This window comes from Onychostoma macrolepis, chromosome 05 (assembly GCF_012432095.1).
Source record: "Onychostoma macrolepis isolate SWU-2019 chromosome 05, ASM1243209v1, whole genome shotgun sequence".
Classification (NCBI taxonomy): domain Eukaryota; kingdom Metazoa; phylum Chordata; class Actinopteri; order Cypriniformes; family Cyprinidae; genus Onychostoma; species Onychostoma macrolepis.
In genome coordinates this window covers 20,928,074-20,952,304 of record NC_081159.1, presented here as the reverse complement: position 1 = coordinate 20,952,304, position 24,231 = coordinate 20,928,074, and the positions used below count along the sequence as shown (strand labels likewise).

The following is a 24,231-nucleotide window of genomic DNA, read 5'->3' as shown; positions in this document are numbered from 1 at the left end:
GAAAATCAGGTACAGCAAATGCATTTGAATAGGCCCTGCACATGAACTAGACGCACAAAAAAAATCTGAATTTCTGTGAAATGTGAGCATATCTAGCCTAGTGAAAAAAAGTATACTTTATTGTATTTGTAATATATTCCCTGTTTTAATAGTACATTGCAAATATACTATCAAAAAGTGTACTATCTTTAAATATATAAAAATTACATTAGCATCATGCTTTTGCGTATTTTCACAATACAACTTTTAACACACTTTAAAATAATTGTAATTTAGTATATTTTCTAAAAATATATTTTACAAAAATATACTTGAATCGAAAGTTCTGTTTTAGAAGTACATTTATTTGCACTTTACTATAAAAATATTTTATGAATATTTTTTAACTGCTGCTGAAAATGGTCATTGTAACAGTGCATTGAAAGTATACTTTCAAAGTACATTATTAAATAACCTGAAGTTGTAGTATGTTTTAAGTCGCATTTTTGAGTAATTTTTAAGTTTACTTCTTCATGCTTGGAATTCACTTCATTACTTTGTCAAACTGCTTTCAGAAAAGTAATAAAGCAAATAAATAAAGCGAATGCATTATAAAATGTACAGTCAAGTAAACACTGTCTATATTGCATGGCCAAAAACTGAAGTTCACTCACTCTGCATTAATATTATCTCATTGCATTATTATAACATATCATTATAAATTTTATGGAGAAATAAAGCTGAAAAACAACGATTGGCATTGATATCTGTATAAAGCTGCAGAAGTAGTTCCCCCGGAATTCGTTTTTAGTCTCTTTCAGTATTGTTTGGAAGTGGAATGACATACAGTTTGTCCTTAGACCTAATAATTACACATTTCCATTCGAGTGATTGAGGATGGACAGCAAATACATTATGAGAAATGTTGAGGATATATTTAGCTGAACATCTCAAAAAAAAAAATAATTTCTTCCACGCAAGAAAACGCTTCCACACATATTTAAAAAATGTATTTAGTTACCACTTGTAGTACACTTGAACCCATCTTTCAATCACTAGTACACTCAAGTGTACTACAAGTGGTAGCTAAATACATTTTTTAAATACAAAGATAGTATGTTAAAAATGCATTTTAGTTCATATTCAAGGTGTCTCAAAATAGTACAGTTGAGTACACTTAGATGATCTTAAGTTTATCTTAAAAAGTACTAAAGAATAATTTTTAGTATATTAAGTACAAAATTAGTGTGCGAAAATAGAGCACTTTAAGTACATTATGGAAGTGTACTTGTTTTTCACCTGGGATTGCTTGTGTTTAAAAGACACTAATAATTAATTTGTAATGTACTTGTAATAGAAAAAAGTACACTTTAATATCACTAATCAAGCATATAATTAGGCATATACGTAAAGTGTACTAAGTATACTTGAAGTTGTTCCAATGTAGCATATAAAAGTACACTAAATACACTTAAAGTTATACTTTACTATAATTTAATTACAAATGAGTTGTTCCAAAATAGCACACTTCAAGTTATGATATAGCCATAGCCATATCACCCTGCAGCCCAAGACCGGTTTCCCATGGAAGCTAAGCAGGGCTGAGCCTGGGAAAACTAGGTTGCTGTTGGTAGAGGTGTTAGTGAGACCAGCAGGGGGTGTTCACCCTGTGGTCTATGTGGGTCCTAATGCCCCAGTATAGTGACGGGGACACTATACTGTCAAAAGAGCACCGTCTTTCAGATGAGACGTTAAACCGAGGTCCTGACTCTCTGTGGTCATTAAAAATCCCATTACACTCATCGTAAAGAGTAGGGGTGTAACCCCGGTGTCCTGGCCAAATTCCCACCACTGGCCCTCGTCAATCATGGCCTCCTAATAATCCCCATCCACTTGATTGGCTCTATGACTCTCTCTCCTCTCCACCTGTAGCTGGTGTGTGGTGAGCGCACTGGCGCTGTTGTCCTGTGGCTGCCGTCGCATCATCCATGTGGATGCTGCAAACCGGTGGTGATTGAGGAGAGACCCCCCACATGATTGTAAAGCGCTTTGGGTGTATAGCAATACACAATAAAAGTGCTATATAAATGCTTCATTCATTCATTCATTCATTCATTCAAGTTAACTAATCATTAAAACACTTGAAGTATACTGACAATTAGTCTGACTGCAAGTATACTTAACATATGGTTTTTTTTCACTAGGGTAAGCAAGATGTGGAATCTGTGGATAATAAAATTGTGATAAATGAGGTAATCGAGTTCTCAGCAATGCACTGGGGCATGAATAAATAAAGCTATGTTACTATTTATTGTTTTGCTGCCTACATTTATGCGGTTGTTGTGTTTGTTGACATCTTCAACTATTTGTCACATGGAAAAATCACAACTGTTCTTTCACCGTTCACTGTAAAAAAATATAAAATACATCTGCAAAATGGCTAGTAGCTGATACTGTAGCTCCTCTATCCTTTACACACTTTTCCAGACATTAATGTGGAAATAAAACAAAAATCAACGAGGCCTATTATAAATTCAGAGACAGCATATGAACACAGAGGCTGTAATCAAATTCCTGTGAGTGTGCTTCTCAACCCACTAAAGACAATTAGAGATTTGATTCATTTCCTATGACTGCACTGTCATTAATGAGACACAGCAGAGCCTAAAGGGACAAATCAATTGAGTAAAATCTTTCTCTTAGTTGGCGTTATTGTTTCTATTAATGTCTATTTCTTACTCTTAACATTAATTAGTGAGACAGAGCCTGTGTTGGGTGTAATCACATTTAACATTCAGAGATGCTGGCTTTTTAACTGAACGCTGATAACACGCTGGAAGGTCTCGCTCCTCTTTAGCCCGGAGGACACGGCGTCAGTGATTTCCAACAAGAATGTCAAATTTGGACTCGTCTGACCACTAACACTTTTCCACTTTGAAACAGTCCATTTTAAATGAGCCTTGGCCCACAGGACACGACGGCGCTTCTGGACCATGTTCACATATGGCTTCCTTTTTGCATGATAGATCTTTAGTTGGCATCTGCAGATGGCATGGTGGATTGTGTTTACCGACAGTGATTTCTGGAAGTATTCCTGGGCCCATTTAGTAATGTCAATGACAGAATCATGCCGATGAGTGATGGAGTGTCGTCTGAGGGCCTGAAGACCACGGGCACCCAACAATGGTCTTCGGCCTTGTCCCTTACGCACAGAGATTTCTCCAGTTTCTCTGAATCTTCTGATGATGTTATGCACTTTAGATGATGAGTTTATCAAAGCCTTTACAATTTGACATTGAGGAACATTGTTCGTAAAGTATTCCACAATCTTTTTGCACACTATTTCACAGATTGAAGAACCTCTGCCTATCTTTACTTCTGAGAGACTCTGCCTCTCTAAGATAATCCCTTTTATAGCTAATCATGTTACAGACCTGATGTCAATTAACTTAATTATTTGCTAGATGTTCTCCCAGCTGAATCTTTTCAAAATCTCTTGCTTTTTCAGGCCTTTGTTGCCCCATGCCAACTTTTTTGAGACCTGTAGCAGGCATCAAATTTGAAATGAGCTCATTTAGTGGATAAAAGTGTAAAATTCCTCCGTTTAAACATTTGTTATGTTCTCTTTTTTCTATTGTGAATAAAATATTGGCTCATGTGATTTGAAAGACTTTTAGTTTTCATTTTATTCAAATTGAAAAAACCTCCCAACATTTCTGGAATTCGGGTTGTAAACTTGCTACCATATTGGCTAAAATACAGTAAAAACAATAATAGTTTAAAATATTATGACAGTTTCTATGATAATATATTTAAAAATTTAATTTTAAAAGTTACATTTTCAGTAGCCATTACTAGTCTTCAGTGTCACATGATCTTTCATTCTAATATGCTGATCTGGTACTCAAAAATATTATCAATACTGAAAACAGGCACTATTTTTGTAGAAATCTTAATGCACTTCTTTCTCTTACTTTCAATGAACTGAAAGTTCAAAAGAACAGCATTTATTTGAAATCATACATTTCTGTTACATTAGAAATGCCCTTATTGTCACCTTTAATCACTTGTATACATACTTGCTGAATATATGTATGATTTTTTTTTTTTTTTTTTTTTGCATGCTTGTTTGCTTTTCACTGACCAAAATATATCATTCAATGCTGAATCAATATAACAGTCTGTGTATGTAAATGTGTATTATTTTACTCAGTATTTGACAATGCCTTTTGATACTTAGAATAATCACATCATTAGCTTAGCAACATGCTAACACCAAACTGTTGACATTCAATTTAAAATCAAATATTCTGTGCGGAATGCTATTGGTGGGGTGTACTTACTTTCTGCTTACTGTATATAAATTGTTCCAAATCAGTCAATTATGAGTTTCAATTACCTTTTAAGATGCTCTTTTAGAAGGTAGTTGACTACGTAGGTAGGAAGTGATGAAGTTTTGGAAAACAGCTGCTTATACAGTATGTCTACAAAGAACTGAAGAGCACAGAAGATGAGGAAGAACGGATACTAGCCTCTAATTTTCCACTGACGTAAAGTTCTAGTGTCTGGGATAATCAGATTATCTCTATGAGAGCCAAGGTCTGGATAGCAAGATCTAGGAACATTCATCTGTCATTAGACCTCTCATCAAGGACCCCAGAGGACTGAAAGCCCAGTGTGCAGAAGAACACTTAAGGAGGATGTCATCTTATAGGAGGAGAGAAACAGAGAAACAGTGTTCTATTGCTCGAGGGAGCAGCCATCCAGTGGTCATTACGCTCATAATTGCAACAGACTGTAAAACAATCTACATTCTGTCTGATGCCAAAACTACAAAACAAAATGACTATTTTACTAACTTGTCCAAAATTGTGGCTTATTAAATAATGCTATCCAGAAGAGAAATCGGCAAAGCACTAAAATAAATAAATAAATAAATACATTTCACTCCCAACCTCACACGTACTGGGAGATTGAGTGCAGTACAAATGAAGGGGTTTATTTTATAAGTGAATGTTCTTCCAGTAAACCACAAGACCAGACAGGACTTGGCACAATCCTGTGGATCCAAACATGATCCATCTTTGCTCCCTGCGGGGCTATTTTTAAACATTTAACAGCAGATTGATCAATAGGGCTATCGTACTAACAATGCTGAATGCCAGGGAACATGGTCACCATATACCACACAGATCACCCTGTCGGCTGAGTGACTGTGCAGCGTCACACGGCCACCTGGTAGATGCCACTGTTTAGAGTGCTACAAAGATACACAATATGACATAAATAACACAATGTCACACAAAGAAAGTCAAAGAGTGATGGGAAAAACCAGAAAAACATTACTGTGCTTGGATTCAAACTTAGGACCACATTCACAAACATCTGAAAAAAAGTTTTTAGCATAAAATATTAGTCTATAATAAAGTGCAATACTTGAAAAATGAAACACATAAAATACCTGCTTAGTTTATATTTATATATATATATATATATATATATATATATATATTAGGGCTGTCAATGTTAACGCATGCGATTAATCTAAAAATTTTAATGCAAATTAATAATTTGATAAGGTTGACCCCAACTTCTTACCGTCATCGCAGCGCGGAAGGTTATCTATCATTGCGTGATAGGGCTACAGCGATTCAGTGTTGCCAGGGTTTTCCCGCACAACTGGGTTATTTTGAAAATGCAGTCGCAGGAAAAATTTCAGAGCTGTGGGTTGCAGTTTTTTGGGCTACTTTTTAATGTACCACGGCTGCCCAAAGTGTATATAGACAAATAAAAATGAAAATAGATCTTTTTACTAATGTGTATTATACTTGGAATGTATCTCTGGCAACTTAAGAATGGAGAGGCGGTTGTAATATCACAAACAACATGAGTTTCAGCCAGAGCATACATGTTAAGGCTTTTACACAGCAGAAATAAACATGACAACACCCACTATAGATTATATAAGATAATAAACATGCGATTACGATAGGATATGGTTTGTATGTGATTTTCTTGAGATTTGTATATTTTCATAACAATAATGAATGTGTACATCTGAAATGCTAATTTGTACAGCGATAAAAAGGTTATAAATAGCATATTTTAACAACAGTAAATGACCAAATTCCACATGTGATCGCAAAAGGAAGTTATTACAAACACTCGATGGTGGTTTAAAGTCAGTTTTGAGTAAAAGTGCAGTATTGATCTCATAAATTGTCTTATGTAGCATGATGCTAATATTAGCTCTAATGCACCTGCAGAACAGGTCCAATTCTTCTTCATAATGCATTTTGTCATAATACTTCACATAAGGTCGCAGGAAAATGTTTTGTTGTATTTATTTAGAAATACTTTTGATAATAGTTGGGTAAATGTATATTGGGATTGAAGCGATGTGGCTTGGTAAACGTTTTATTGCCAGTATAAAGGCTGATAGGCCTAATGGCTGAATAAAAACTAAAGAATAAGGATTATGTCTCATACCTGGCAGAGGTGTGAAAGGTTCTGTTTCCTTAAACTAGTTTGGCATGCATTTCATTTTTTCAACACATTTACAGGTAAATCCTAGTATTTTAAATTTGCGACTAATCGTGATTAATCACAGAGTATACATAGTGTACATATACATATATATATATATATATATATATATATACACATGCACAGTCAAACCAAAATTTATTCAAACGCCTTCAACATTTCTCACATTATCACAGTTTATTCATTAGTTTAGAAAATGGTAATAAACTATGACAAGAACTGACAAATGACAAATTCATCTTGATTATGTCAGAGAACTTTGATAGAAAGGTACGAAATGAATTAGGTTGAATAGTTGTCAGCTGTCCAGCTGTTAAATTTAAGTACACAATTAGATAATACCAATTTAGGTCAACCAATTACCAAGCAATGCTTAATTTTGTTCAGTGTGTGGTGTAAAAAGGTCGCATTAGCAATAAAAAATAAATAAATAAATAAAAATTAAGCAAAACATGGTTAGGTCAAAGTGTCTGAATAAGTTTTGGTCCCAAATTTTTATCAGTTTTACTGGTCCACTGTATGAAGAATTCTTGGGTATAATATGTCACATTTTACGTTATTTTGCTATCCTCACTTACATAAATGATCTATAGTGTCATGCACCCACTAGTAAAAAAAATATCAAAAATTGTTTGAATAATTTTTGTTTTGACTGTACATATAATTCCATCTTTTATTTATTTATTTTACAGTCAGAAAATAAGAAGCAAATTTTATTCTTAAGAATATTTCATGAATCTGGCCCCTGTTATAAAACTGTAGTGTGTGAAATTAACATAAGTGGTTATGAAATAACCAGAGAGTTCTGAAAAATTCATTGCACATGCCCCAAAAATAACTTGATGTCTGAGTTGAATATTCCAGAGATATTACACCATTTCTCTGGCTACTCTTGCAAATGAGCTGCACACTGATTGGAGCCTATCAGAGCTCTGTTAGAAATTAGAAAATGAGCAACCGAGGTGAAGCATATTGATCTCCGGAGAAGCCACTGATTTGATACATATATTCTGCTTTTCAGCCTGGACTCTGTAACGAGGAGACCTAATTAGAGAGGAGACGGCCGATGTTAGCACGCACAATTGCTCTTTAAGAACAAATGAGGACTGATGTTACAGAAAAACAAATTGATGTGATTTGTGCATTAAAAGCAGAGCAGAGGTATTATATTCTTTCTCCTGTTCTTTCTGTGCATCTCTCTCTCTGCCCACTGAGGTTAAAGAGCTGTCAGGGAATGTCCCTGGTGAAGATGTGAACAGGGAGATGAGATATATGGTGAGTACACCATTAAAGCACTCCCTAGAGACTCACCTCCACCTTATCTAGTCATCAATTAATCCGACAAAAAGATCTTCTGCACAGTCATACTGGAATACCATGCTTTCTCTCTGTTTACAACAGCATATATTTGTGTTCATGTCTCACTATTTTTAGGATTGTATCAATGTACGGTTTTCATAAAATATCAGTAATTTTATGCATCCTTTTCGGGAAATATGGCAAGAACAGTTCAACAGTTTTTGATTGGATAAAAGGTTGAACAGGTCAGACAAAAATGCTAATTCTGTCATTCTAAAATCTGTATGACTGACTTTCCTCTTTGAAAGGCAAAAGAAAAAAACTGAACTATCTGTAGAATCCCCAGTCTGTTCTTCAAACAATGCTAATGTACAGCTTAAACATCAGCTCACAAGTTTTATGGACTACACTTATTGTGCTTTTTTGTCATCCTTCAAGTTTGACATCCTTCAAGTTTGACATTCCACTTTCAATATGTGGAAAAATCTTTGGAAAAACTTGTACAACCTGCTAGATATCTAATTTTGTGTTCCACAGAAGAAAAACAAAACATACAGTACAGATCTGGAACACCATGAATACGAGTAAATGATGGCAGAACTTCATGGCACATAACCAAAAAATAACTTGATGTTTGCTTGAATAGCAAGAGCCAGTACGGACTGTCCTGGTGCATCAATCAAACACTGCTGAGCTTCCATGTTTACCATATTTGATGATCTCTATGTCTTTGCATTGACCAATGTTTACATATGAACAAAAGCTTAAATTAAATCTGTTCATGAAGCACACGTGTCTCTTTAGAAGGCTTGAATTAAACTTCTTGATTCATATGGAGTATGTTTATGATCTCTTTCACATTTGAAATTGTCAAAAAAAAATTTTTTAAGCATATTCCCTCTTACTCTACTGAACCATCAAAAGGCAACACATAGCCCCAGCAGACCTCCCTCCTCCATTAGCCTAGTGCAGTATCATGTTGCAATAGCCCTTAGCTAACCACAGGACCATTAGCCTCTATCCATCTATCTTATCCCTGTCATTCCAAATGCTGCTTACCACTTCAAGAACCAGATGTCTGCTTTATCATTCAATGAAACCAAAACATACACTGTCCATACCATCTGAGGACAAAGTTAACTGCAAACCGGGCATACAAAGCAGATTTTGTAAAAGTATTTTTTAAAATCTGCAACTAATCACCATATAAATAAATAAAAAAATAACTACGTTTTTAAAAGGGTTAATAAAATATATGGTAATTATATATTTGAAATATACTGAAAATAATATATATAAAATAGTTTGTCATTCCAATTTAATCATGTACGCTCTATATGTAATATACAGTATAAAGTTTTCCTCCACTAACCTTGAGGATGCGTCTCATGCCACTATACGGATACAACACATGCAGATTCCTGTAAGAGTTTGAGTTTTTTATTAATCATGCACTTCCAGAACCATCAGCAAGACAGCAAGACGCCTTCAGGATTTTAAAGCAATGACATGAAAATGAGACAAGCCACCACATGGATCAGCTTCTTCATCTCCTTCTCATCATCTCAATCAAATATGTCCCACATTTGCCTTTCGAACACTTCCTAAAGATTTTCTATTAATATTTCCTTGCTGTCACACACACAGACTCACATTCTCTTTCTTCATGATGGATAGCAGACCACTCACAGATTCTATATATCCACCAGAACCACAGGGCTAAATTCAACACTAATAGCTTCATAGGACACTGTGATTAATCATGATATTTTTGGTCTTGGTGAGAGGAAGGAAAGACACTAGGTAATTAAAAAACCAGACATAGAGATTATTCATGCTGGTGTAAGGAAGATGAACCAGATCTATACTACAGAACTATAGATCAGAAATGAAGTGAGCATAATTCAGTACTTACCTGACGGCACCAACTCTAAACACCGTTTACAAAAGAAACAATAGCTATGCATACATCCACAGATGGAGCCATCCTTTGATTAAACACTGAAATACAATATACTTACAGTAATTAAACGCTGATATGTTACGCTTGCTATCATTGCTATGAGATACACTGTCGTTCAAAAGTTTGGGATCAGGAGAATTGTTTAATGTTTTTGAAAAATTCTCTTTTGCTCACCAAAGCTACATTTATTTGATATCAAAAATGCCATAGGAAGCAGGTGTTACAATCTTAATTGACAAAAATGACACATTAAAGTGTTAGTTCACCCAAAAATGAAAATTCTGACATTAATTACTCATCCTCATGTCATTCCAAACCCGTAAGGCTTTCGTTCATCTTCGGAAACAAATTAAGATATTTTTGATGAAATTTGAGGGCTCTCTGGCCCTCCATAGACAGCAACGCAACTGGAATGTTCCCAGGTCCAGAAAATCATTAAGGACATCAGTAAAATAGTCCATGTGACATCAGTGGTTCAACCGTAATTTTACGAAATTACGAGAATACTTTTTGTGCGCAAAGAAAACAATAATAACATCAACAATTCTTCTCCCTGAGTTACCGTCTTCCATCATTTTGGAGAGTCCCCCAGAACGTAATCAACGTAATCAGTGTCATTTACGTTCAGCATGCGCATGCTTTATCCTGAACATAAACAGCGCTGCTTACGTTGATTACCGATGTCCTTGCTACGTTTCTGGACCTGCTGTCTATGGAGAGTCAAAGAGCTCTCAGATTTCATTAAAAAATATCTTAATTTGTGTTCTGAAGATGAATGAAGGTCTTATGGGTTTGGAACGACATGAGAGTAATTAATGACAGAATTATCTTTTTTGGGTGAACTAACCCTTTAAAAATAATTTTTGTCATGTATACAACCTTTTCTTGGATGTGTTGTGCCATTATTTGAAAGCGCTACCACTTTGTTTCCAATCAGTCTTTTACTGTGGTATCATCAATTTCAGATTTGCCCACCACTAAACGCCTCATAAAAAAAGCAAACTGGTCACACAGATGTCACTCAGATGGACTCTTTCTGTCTAAGTAGACACTTTTTGGTCAGAACAGAACGATTTTAACTGGGAATAAAAAGTCTGGATCACCTCTTCATGGCACGATGTTCAGACTCAGCAGTGTCTAACCTGGGTGGAAGGTGTCTATGATCCTGAATAACTGCAGCAGCGTAGTGATACTTCTGAGAGTACAGGGTTCAAAGAAGGTCAGCATCACCAAGCAGCAAGACATCAGAGACTAGTGCACAGCATGGTGGCTTCATGGCATTCAGCCGATGATTCGAGAAGAGCAGTAAAAAGATGACAGGGACTAGAAGACTAGCAGCTTATTTATAGCTGTTCATTGTGTGAAAATACTAATAGTTTCGGAGCCACACTAACTGTGATTGTGAATTCTAGATTAGGCTATTTAGTTGGTCACATAAATATAACTAAACTCCAATTTGGACATGGTAAACATCACTCCTGGCTTGGTATTATTTGACAAGAAGACCACAAAATGAGAGCACTATGTATACATGTATATATGTAGACTTTTTTTTTTGGTTCATGAAAATATGAAAATGGAAATATTATATAACCTTTTCTGGATCTGCTGTGGCATTATTTAAATGAGCTACTACTTTGTTTCCCATCAGTCAATTATTGTGGTATCATCAATGTCAGATTTACATTACATGTCATTACATTACATTTACATAAAATGTCTCATAAAAACCAAACTTGTCATTTAAATGTCATTCTCAGTTTGTTCTTTGTGTCATGTATGACTGTTATGCATCTAACATAATTTATAATATGGTAAATGTGCTGTCCTAATTATCAAAAAAAAAAAAACAGCACAAATGTTTAGCAAATTTCTGGAAATTACCACAAAATCAGTCATTTTGAATGCAAAAATATTGAAAAAAAAACCATGAAATACTGGATGGACTGTTTTATGTGTAAACTAGCATATACATAACCAGAGCTAATAGACATGGGTTAACTGTCACAAAATTCCTATTTTAAACTTCCCATTTTAAACTTTTTTATATCGGTTGTTCTTACTTTGTTCAACTGTAATTATGCAATAAACTGTTAGTGTTAGACTCACATTGTAAAGGATGTCCACCCATCCTTCCATAGTGATGCACTGGAAGACGGTGAGCACAGCGAACAGGATGTTGTCAAAGTTTGTTATGCCGAAATTTGGACCGGTCCAGTAAACCGTACAAACTGTGCCACCTTCACATGTCCGAGCTGGAGGATCCAGTCCACATGGAAAGTCAGCTGCCTGTTCCCCTTATAAAACAACATTACTGTCAGCCGTAAACTATCACAGCAATCTTAACAGCAACTTAAGAGCATACGAGTGCTTATAAACACATTAAACTGAAACCACAAGCTCCATTAGCATGCTAAAACTCACATACCAGTATCGTTTCTGAAGCAGGTGCGGTGAAACTTGCCCATGTAGAAGTCTAGGCCAATGATGGCAAACATGAGTATAGCAAAAAAGAGCAGAAGGCCAATCTGAAGCAGAGGAACCATTGCTTTCATGATGGACTTCAGAACCACTTGGAGACCTAATGACATACAGAGAAGATACAGTATGTACTGCAAGTTATAAGCAGCAATAGCTGTCAAACAATTAGACAACTAGGGTAAACGTACCTGTTAAGCTCACGTACCCATTAAGCACACTTCCATTTTTGAGATCAGATTATAAAAAGAAAAAATTTGTTATTATCCTACTTGATGTCTTAACCAATTGATATGTTTGTTACTATATACCTCCTATAATTTCAAGTCAATCAGATCATTGCACACTGAGATATGGGTCTCCGTGTGTTCACACTGTCTGGCGGCCATTTTGAAAACTGTCTAAAAACTTTCACCAAAAGAGGAGCCCCTTAAATGTGCATTTTTTAGATGTTTAAGCCTTTATTTTGGGTAAGTTTCACTACTTATTGTAAAATTAAGAGATTAATGTTCAGACTTTTGCATATTATAACCTGGAACTTGGATGTGGGAAATAATTACATTAGATCCAAAAGATAGTTTTAGCAACATAGCGCAGATGCTACAGAACACAGTTAGCTGACTAGCTGTATAAGATTGTGTGCTACGCTAATATATTACTTCACAGGCATGACTGGCTTGTACTTTTACATCCATAATATTATAAATTGACAGTTTATTGCTGGTCTGTCGTTTTACAGTGCTGTAATTTCTAAAGATTTCATATTATTGTAAGGTGAGCTTAAAGGGTGCACTACTATGAAAATCACACAGCTTCAGTGTGACATCAATAAGAAAAAGTATAATTTCATAGATATTGTTAATAATAGTTGTTCATATTAAAATATGTATGAACTTAATACATGACCTAGACTATTTATTTAGCAAAAATCCTGTCATTTTAATAAATATTACATGAAATGTATTAAAAATTGTTGCTGCTCCAATTAAGCTCAGTGTGCTCTCTTTAAGCTCATTCACATTGAACGTCAATGTAAATACTTCATAAACATGGTTGTCACTTTAAGTTAAATTAATCGATTTTCAATGGGTTCTGTCAACGCAAATCTACTGAATGGCTCTGATCTTTGCCAACTAACATCAACTTCTCCAGACTGTAAATCTGTGGAAAATCAGAGCAAAAATCGTGTAGTGTATTCCAGCCATAAGAGACTATAGATAAATTGACATCCATTTAAAAAGTGGTTTCATAATGAGGCTAGTTTCTGTATTCATCCCCATGAATTAAATGTTTTATTGGTTTGTTTTATTTGATTTTTGAATGTGTTACTTAGCTGAACGTGGACTAGATGTTGCAATGTGTTTGGATGACACTTCATTATGAATATACTATAACTGATCGACTTGAATGCCTTGTTGCTTGATTTTATTGTTCTGTTCTTTTTTTTTTTGTGGTTGACTTTGTACCTTCAGAAAAATATATTTTTACAATTATTCTTTAAAAACGTTCCTTAAAATAAACAAGAATTTTTAATACAACATGATGTGAGCTTAATGGGAACAGGGGTGTGCTTAAAGGGTACAAAAATGTACCCATTAAGCACAGCCAGTCTTTTTGAATTTAATTATGTATATATTAATTGAAATGCTTTTGTCATTTAAAATAAAAGTAAATATTTTTGTGTGAGAGATTAATATTTTATTTTAATATAACTTTTTGTACTGAAACCAATATCTTGTGCACTAAAAATGTCTCAATGTAGATTTTGGTGAGCTTAATTGGTACGTTTACCCTAAATGCAAAGACTAGTAAGCTGGTTAACAATTTATCAAAAACAATTTCTAAATGTTTCCTCTGAATTATTTATTTATTTACTTGCAAAAAAATATTTTGTAATATGACTTACTTGGAATTCCAGACACCAGTTTGAGTGGCCGCAAGACTCTTACTGCCCTGAGTGTCCGCAAATCAAAGTCTGGCCCCACTATGGTCAGAATCCTGTTGAGAACACACATCAATGATACGGTTTATGGGTAAATAGTTTTTACAATATAAAGGCAGCAAAACATTTGAATACTTTTTTTAAAGAACTGTGAAACTATTGAGACAATGCTTTCTATAATTACATATTTGGGTTTTATATTATCAAAGTACTAAAGGTAGAGCAAACCATTAAATATTACCTAGAAAATATTTACATTTATTAATATTCACATACACATTTTTTGATTAAATTGAAATTTGTTGTAAAGCATTTTTACTATAAATGTTATTTATCCAAAACATCTTTATTTGTTACTTTTCAGAAGTTTGGGATCAGTAAGATTTTTTTGAAGAAATTAATTAACTTATTTATCCAACAAGGATGCATTCAACGGACTAAAAAGTGACAGTAAAGACATTTATAATGTAACAAAAGATTTCCATTCAAATAAACAATGTTCTTTCCAATTATCAAAGAATCCTAAAAAAAAATGTAACACTGTTTTAACGAAAATATTAAGCAGCACAACTGTTTTCAACACTGATCACAATAAGAAATGTTAGAATGATTTCTGAAAGATCATCTGACACCAAGACTGGAGTAATGGCTGTTGAAAATTCAGCTTTGCCATCACAGGAATAAGTAACTGACAGCTTAAAATATGTTCAAATAGGAAACAGTTATTTCAAATTGTAATTATAATTCACATTACTGTTTTACACTATTTTTGATCAAATAACTGCAGCCCAAAACAAAACAAAAAAAACAACATGCCAACCAAACTTTTGAACTGTAGTACATTTTCTTAAGTGTAATAAATATCTTAAAATATCGAATAAAAAAAAAATTAAATGTATAATTAACATTTACTATAAAAACAGCCTTAATCAACAGGGCCAACAGAACTAGATGTTACACCATCAGAAATGGCCATCTTCCACATCATGATGGATCACTCCTTTCATGGAGACAATTAAAATCTATTTCCCCCATGTTGACCCGCTTTCCCTGATGGCAGCTCACAGCTGAATTGTGGAAAAATTTCTCCCTAATCTCTAGAGCACAGCCATACGATCATAGTACTCTCCTGTCTGTTTCTCTCTTACTGACTAGTGAGAACTCTGACCATTCTCCTTTCTCAGGCATTCACATGCAGAAAGGGAGAGGCAAGGACAGTATGTATTAATATATTAATATTGTTCACTTTATCCTCAGTTCTCTTTCATTCGCTCATCTCCCACAGAGGTGTGCTCTGCTGTGATTTTTAGTATAAAACACCATACAGAAGAGCCTGGCCTCACTGAGAGGGACAGCCCAGCAAATTATGGCCCAAAGCACAGCTTGGATTCGCAGCTGGTCTGGGGACACAGTGACAGTTAACTAAATGGGACTGGATGATGCTGAAGGCAGATGGATGTTTGCTCGAGGACAGGAATATAGGAAGCAGAAAGACGCTGGTGTGATAACTAATACTTGCAGTCAGTGGCTTCAGAGAAAGAAAACTCTGCTCAAAGTATATAAACTCGTTTGCACTGTTCAAGTTGTTCTACATTTGTTGTCTCCTCAGGGCACAAAATTAAGAAAAGACAAGACAAGCTTATTGGAAAAGTTCACTCAAAAAAAAAATTCTTTCATCATCCTCATGTGAGCTACACTAGCGTTCAAAAGTTTGACGCGGTAGGACATTTTTATTGGTTTATAAGTCCCTCATGGTCACCAAAGTGGCATTAATTTAAACAAAAAATACAGTAATATTGTGAAATATTATTATAATTAAAAGTAATTTTCTATTAGTAATTTATTTCTGTGATGGCTGACTGTCATTCTAATATGCTGTTTAGATGCTCAAGAAACATTTCTTCTTATTATTATTATTAATGTTAAACATTTTCAAGTTTCAGAAGAGCATTTTTTGGACATTTTGTTTGCAATAATATAAATGTCTTTACTGTTAATCAGTGCGTCATAAATAAAATTATTGTCTTCTTGAAAAATTAGACAAACATCTGTTCCTCTATATAACCATCATAACTGGTTATAAAACATGCACAAATCGATGGCATTTGACATTTTTATAGAACATATTTGAATGTATGTACATGTGAATGACTGAATGAAATGTGCATGAAGTTTGAAAGCAATTTTGGTAACACTTTACAATACGGTGACATTAATATGCATTAATTCATGCTTAACAAATGCACAGATAATCATGAGTTAATGTATAACTCATGAAGAACTAAACCATTTATTAACAATTACTGTATTAGCAACAAATGAACATTCTATATGATTCATAGAGTCAATCAATCAATCGTTATCAGTTAAATGCGTAATAATATATTAACTACCTAATAGCTTATTTTATTAACTAATGAAGTCATTTCATATGTTAATTACCACATTGGGTCGAAGCCATGCATTTAAACTTCCAGTTGTCTGCTTTAATTAATCATTAGCTAATGATTTGCTAAAGTATCATTATGGTGTGCCTTTACTTTTTGAGTAATGATTAGCTAATGATTAATTAAAGCAGACAACTGGAAGTTTAAAGGCATGGCTTCGACCCAATGTGGTAATTAACACATGAATTTACTTCATTAGTTAATAAAATAAGTTATTAGGTAGTTAATATATTATGATGCATGATAACACTGATAACAATTTATTGATAACTTAATCTTTGAATCATATCGAATGTTCATTAGTTGCTGATGCAGTAATCATTAATAAATGGTTTAGTTCATCATGAGGTGTACATTAACTCATGATTATCTGTGCATTAGTTAAGCATTATTTAATGCATATTTGTGCACCCGTATTGTAAAGTGTTACCGCAATTTTTAGTGAATAACAACTTTACTTTTGTATACTACATTTATGTAAATTTCAGCCTCAGAAGATTTTGAATATGCTGTATAAACTGTATAAACCGCTTTTATAGTGTTTTATTTAAATTTTTTTGTCTTTGTCAAAACTTGACAGTCCCTGGTCAGTGGTCACTAAATGCTATTGACATATAAACAGAGCAGCTGGTAAACTGTGCAAAACATCTACTTTTTTACCAAACAAGTAAGTGATATTGAAACTTGAGCGGAGTACTAACTATTGACCAATAAAAAGCCTACAGTTAACTCCCACATTATAGTGAGAGACACATCAGATTATCAATCATCAAAGCTGAAAGATGCATCTCTGCTCTCACATCTCCAGCTTTAAGTGTCTTTTTTCTTGTTCGCTTCAGCCTGATTCAATACAGCAGTTCACAAATGCTAGCTTTTATATACGGCATAGTATCAATTCTCCTCAATGTTTTCACTGCAATTCTGTTGATTTACTAGCTGTGTCACTGAGGCACTGAACGAACCTGAGAGGATGGCTCAACCTGTGACAACACTGAGACAAGAGGATGCTCTAGACATCCACCAGGGAAATCCAATGCTCAGGCAAACACAGTCCTTTGTAAGATGATACTCTGCTAAAGTAAAGCACTGCATGCTGCCCTTTCACAGCTCTGGGAGAGTAGAACATGCTAGAACATGCTCAACTGCTTTTTACTACCATCATACAGAGGTCACGTGAAAACAGAAGCTAATTTCATTTTGTTTGTCAGGATTTTAATGCAATAATTTGATCAAATCTCAATAATAGTTACAAATTGGAATATATCATCAGAAACCCTGAATAAATGTTGTACAAAAAAAGTGAATATATAAATTGGACTATATTATTATTATTATTATAAATCCTAAATCTAGCTGTAAATGTGAATAAATAAGTGTTAAGCTGAATATATACATGCAAATCTTACTTTGTAATTATAAATCCTGCATATACAGCTGTAAATCTGAATATACAGTATATGGTTGTAAAGTGCTTTGGGTGTACAGCGATACACAATAAAGCTCTATATAAATGCAGCATTCATTCATTCATAAACATAAATCTGACTATAAAATTATAAATCCTGAATATACATGCACAGTTATAAATATTGAATATAAAAATGAAAATGCAAAGTTACAAATCAGAATCTAATTTATAAAGTCTAAATTTGCAAATCCAAATATATAGCTGAAAAACTGAATATATAAATGTAAATCTGACCATAAAAGAATATATTAATGCAAATTCTGAATAAATAGTTATAAATCAGAATATAATTATTAATTAAATTATAAATTCACAATGGAATTTAAACAATAGGTTTGATCTGAATATATCTGTAAATTGAATGTGAATATATATTTATATCTGAATATGTTAATATAAAAAATGCTCAGGCATATCTTCTATATTTCCATAAAACAATAGGTACTGTATGCTTTGTATAACTCTTAAAGCTTCTGGTTTTTAAATATGCATTAAAGTTTTACAAATCCCCCCCCAATATACTATAACATATAAAATACATGGTTTATAAAATTATATAAAATGATAAACACTTTACAATATTATGCATATTTTATTCATTTTTTGTTAATAAATGTAAATAGTACTCATCTGGATCACAAGTTTAAAAGGATAAAAAGAGCTTGAGAATGTGAACGTGTCTGAGAATGAGTTCTAATCATTTACTCTGTTAGTGTGTGAGCCAATGACTTGTCTTCAAGAATAAACAATTCATTTGTGACCCACATCTCTTGAGATACTCTCTAAAATATGAGCATACAAAACGTTGACTGTATTATCTGTTCCATGTCTCTGTATATTAAGCCACTCTGAGAGAAGAATTGCTTGTCGTTGCACCATTTGTCTTTGGCCTCTTTTGTGTTTTAAAAAGATCAATTATTTTCTTTTTTTTCAGCAAGAAATCTCTAGAAACCATTCGCGTCATTCAGGCCTTGTTGCTCCAATCTTGAGCAAGGTCAAATCATTATAAGAGCTGCATCCAAAACACATTAAAGTTTCATACACTGCCTTTAGGCACTGTCCAAGATCTGAGACGCTATTGCACTAATTATAGGCCAAAGGACGTCACCTAGATGGCACTAAGTACTATTTTAAAGTGAGTGCTGTATCTCCATTCGCTCAGTGGATTTTACTTGGTCAGACATTCTGCCCCACATTACACACTGTGCAGACAGAGAGCCACACAAACAGACTGTGTGAATACAAGAGCCTCACCGAGACACCATCCACAAGAATATAATGAAAGAGACTCTCAATGCGCAGTACATACAGATACAAAGGTAAACAAAACCTACACTGAACATTTCTTAAAGGGATAGTTCACCCGTATGAGCTACACCTTGTTTGCAAGCATGCATTGTGGTACTCTCATGAACATGTGTCGAAGACTGACAGGGAAGAGAAGAAATTGTTGAATAAAGTCATTATTTTTGTTAGTTTTTTTGCACACAAAAAGTATTCTCGTAGCTTCATAACATTGCAGTTGAATTATTTTGGATTATTTTAACGATGTCCTTACTACCTCTCTGTGTCTTGAACGTATTGGTTGTTGCGTTGCTGTCGATGCAGGGTCAGAAAGCTCTCGGATTTCAACAAAAATATCTTATTAATTTGTGATCGCTTCCATGCCACACCTCACTGATGCTGTCATTTGTGCTAAAGGAGCCCCGACCATGTATTGAGTGCAAAAATGAACATACTTTAAAGAACTTGAACTTTTTCTGTTTTGCAAATCCTTTTTTTGATTGACCTTAGGAAATATTCTAATATTTTGAGATACTGGATTTTTGTCTTTTATGAGCTATAAGCTCTAATCATCAAATTTAAAACAAAAACAAAAACTTTTGAAATGTTTTACTTTACTTGTAATGAATCTAGAATATATGAAAGTTTCACATTTTGAAATAAGTTACAAGTCACGATATTCACATTTTTTGAGATGCACCTGTATATATATATATATATATATATATATATATGTGTGTGTGTGTGTGTGTGTGTGTGTGTGTCAATAAAAAAAATCAACACTTTTAATGTGATCTTAATATGAAAAATATATATATATAAAATTGGGAAATCAAAGTCCCCAAAATGAATAAACACTTAGCAATTTAGAACATTTAATAAAACAGGGAAATGTTGGGTGACTGACTGACAGAAAAATAGACATATGCATTTCAATATGCATAACCATCTTCTAAAAAGTTTAGTATTTAAGAGATCAATTTTAGCAATTTTCTTTAGGATGACAGAATTATTTATTCCCCCTACACAGCTATCACATGCAAACTTATGAACATCTTAACACACAAAAACACACAAGCCCTTGCTGGGAGATTAGCTACTTAATGGAGCTGAAGAGATCAGCAGTTATACTCCAGCGCTCATGTCCCAGTGCAGGCAGACTCAACCGTAAAAAAATCAAGCAAGCCATGTAGGCGCGATTCTTCCAACAGACTTCATGCAAACAGCACAACTGGAAGATAACTAAGGCCAACAGTTTGGCTTCTATTGTCTTAGCTGACTGTGCCAACATCATTCCGGGCAGCATCTCCAGATTCTATAATAGACAGCATTTATACACAAATTAGCAAAGACAAGTGGTCAAAGTCAACCTGTCTTTGGCACAGCTGAGATGCCATTCATTATTCCAGAATGATCTTTGACTGGCAGGTTATTACTCCAGCCAATAAAAGCCTGTGATGCAGTTTCTCTTTGTTTGCTTCGGCCAAACAATGAAAAATCAGACAAAGCGCTGTCATTGGAGGCAGAAAATCTGACAGAACGAGGTCTAGAATACCTCAAGAAAGCTCCAGGGTGAGATCAAAGACATCTATCAGAACTTCCTGAATGCTGTTGGATTGATGAGTGACACACAACTGCAACTGCAAGTTCTAACAGTTACCGCAGATTAACAAAGAACGTCATGAGCCAGAAAAATGCTAGAGGGGCATATTTTGCAATTAATCTAATGCAGTTGACTGTATGGTTTTAGAAAATTGGCACCATGCATTCTTCATAATTCATCAGGCTTCAGAGAGGAATAAATAATGCATTTGCTCATTGCTACTTCACCACAATCAGCGCAAACATATGAAATCTAGGTATGCGCAACAGAGGTGAGAGATAATTTTTCAATTTTGTGACAATTTTTGAGAGCAGTACCAAACAAAGACTTATATATCTGTGTTTTTCATTGAGCTGTTGTGCAGAGTCTGTAGCTTGGATGTATTATTGCTTTCTCACACAAATAATGAAGTAATTTGAGGGGGACGGGTCACAGAAAAACAATAGAAAGGCTTATGAAGATGGAAATTTAATAGAAAAAGACTTTTCATTTGTTGAATACAGTCGCTGATCTGAGAGCCATTTGTTTATGCCACTGAATGCCTCTCTGTTATACAATGTGAAATCTCTGGTGCTCACTCTCATTTTCAGTGGTCGGAGATGCAAACAGACCTCTCAACATCACAACAATAATAAAAACATATGGCACATCTGTAAATAGATTCCATAATCCCTCGGTAATGACCCTCCAGAAGCCGCTGTGCAGATGAGCTATCAATTCCCTTGCGAGACAGATTAGATTAGATAAGGAATAGATCACTGGAATCATTATGCACTGGTGACTGAACCTATAGAGGAATTCTTCTGCACTCTTAAAGGGCCAGTTCACACAAAAATGAAGATTTGTCATATTTACAAAATTAACTTGCATTTATAGGTCTTCTGAAACAATAAAATAGCTCTGTGTGAAAAAAATAATAAAATTCTCATACCTTTGCCATATCTTTCAAATGTAGGGAAAATTTCAATATAAAATATTCGGATAATATAATCAATTGATTAATAATATACAGTAAAATAGTAATTTAAACAATAAAATGCTAATTAATTCGAATTAAATGAAATAATTACACCTTTTGTTTGTATTTAATATAAGCATATTATTTCACTTGGCTTATTTTTTATTGATTTTAATTTATTAGTTTTGCATTTGTTTATTAAGTTATGAATTAACAAACATACAGTATTTCTGCGTAATATAACATTAATTCATCCTGTACTCCTGACAAAAATGTAACTACTACTAATAATACTAATACTAATATAATTAATAAATATTATTACTAAATAAGAGATAGGTGAAAATCATATAGCTACAGCCATAAGGACTGCTTTTATAGTCAAAATTCAACAAAAAAAAATTTATTTTATTTTTTGCGTTCCACCAAAGAATCTGAAGTGAGAATTGGTACATGATGACAGAATTTCATTTTTTGATTTTTTGGTCATTCTCAGCTCAGGCATGCACATAGAAATACTAGCTGTGTATTTAGCATTTTAACAGTTGGCCAAACAGTTCATTAAACATGCATTTGGGCTCTATTATTTTGGGGGCACACTTACTCCGTAATTGTAGAGCACGGCTCATAGCTGAGCAGATTCGAATACAAATTACACAGCTGCAGCATCCCAGTTCTTTCCTTTTCCTCATCCAATCTCTGAAATGTGAATGAAACATACATGGCAGAGACTGGTAAACCATGATGAATCACAAATGGAGACTTATTTAGCGGCTAACTTGCACTTTCTAGGCATGTGGGAGTGAGGTCATTGTTTGGAACAGGTTTGTATACCCAAAAGCATCTGTGTGTCCCTTTTTCCCGTAATTACTACTTTATAATCGAACACAATGTCTAGTAGCTGCTTTAGTGCTTCAGTAGTACGCATCTTTTTAATTGGCCACGCTCTAGATTAAATAAGTGTTGTTTCAGAGGCTGAACTGACACATCAGGGGAGAAAGTGAAGGGCTTTTCCAACCTCTGAGCAAGAAGGAAACACACACAGGAGACAGCCAGTCTCATCACCATAGAGACAAAGGTCTCCACCGCTCTCATTAGAACACTATGACAGATGGAGCGAGAGAAAGAGAGAGGAACGGAAGAGAAACAGAGATGAGTTTTGGGAGCTGGGGACAAAGGGAAATAAAAGGTAAGAAAATTTGGAACATGAGGGAGTTCTCACTGCCATTCTTTCATTGAATGTATATATCTCATACTCAAAAGATGGACATACAAGTCTCATTTAAGACAGCACTATATCAAGACACTCCTGACAGCCTTATAAATCATACAAAGCAAAAGGCCTTAAAAGCAATTCATTTTACAATTCATGATATAAATGTACTCCTGGACACTAAATTAAAGTTATCCCCAGTTTTCAAGCCTGGATGGTCGAGCAGTATTCCAAAAATGCACACATTTAGGATGACATTTACATTTATGCAATTTGCAGATGCTTTTTCAAAGTGACCTGCAATGCATTCAGGGTAGAGGTGGGCAATATGACCAAAATCTTTCATTTCATGGTGGTAACAATATATATCACAATATAGTTATTTTTGCTTAAAATAAGGTCTTTATGATATTAAAATTTGTGATACCATAGAAATTTCTATTTTTGTCACTAGTGTCAATATCACAAAAAATAATACTAGCATAAAAAAACTCAACCTCACTGAAGACAATAAAGTAATTAAATGTATAAAAGCACTCCATATTCTTCACTGTGTGAATGAAATATATATATATATATATATATATATATCTTCTTATTAAAGTTACAAAAGTGATTTAGTCAAAAGCAGTGAGTGATTTTCTCTCTTTTGTTGTTTAATCAACATGAATGACAGACACCAGGAATATTAGACTGCTGTCACTTTAAGAGCTGCCCGGATCCAATATGCTGTTTACTTTCACTTAAGATCTAAATTACTGTGTTTACAAGGATACACAAATGTGTATTCAACAGTTCAAGGCCTATAAAGCGACAAAAATAAATTCAATACTCCCGCGCTCTATGAGCACTGTCTTTACGTGCATGCCTCTCTGACAGTGCTAAGAAACAATCTCTCAGACCCTGCGTGCATGTAGCGAAATGAGTTCTCTTTTGCTGCTGATTGCATTTTAACGGCTTAAAATCAAAGCAATCAAAATGCATGCAAACGTTTGCACCGTTTAATCGTGTCTAAGATTTATATCACCCACCCCTAAATTCAAGGCATACA

General features: G+C 34.2%; 1 protein-coding gene across 7 annotated transcripts in view; it reads right to left on the bottom strand.

Moving 5' to 3' along the window:
- cacna1ba (calcium channel, voltage-dependent, N type, alpha 1B subunit, a) overlaps positions 1-24,231 on the bottom strand; it is a 106,105-nt gene that overhangs the window by 69,346 nt on the left and 12,528 nt on the right. For all 7 annotated transcript variants that reach the window (XM_058775762.1, XM_058775763.1, XM_058775764.1 and 4 more), the window contains exons 3-5: positions 14,172-14,263; positions 12,216-12,368; positions 11,897-12,084 (exon numbers count right to left, since the gene is read on the bottom strand). In XM_058775762.1, the coding sequence (XP_058631745.1) occupies positions 11,897-12,084; positions 12,216-12,368; positions 14,172-14,263 (433 nt within the window). The remainder of the gene's footprint in view (positions 1-11,896; positions 12,085-12,215; positions 12,369-14,171; positions 14,264-24,231) is intronic.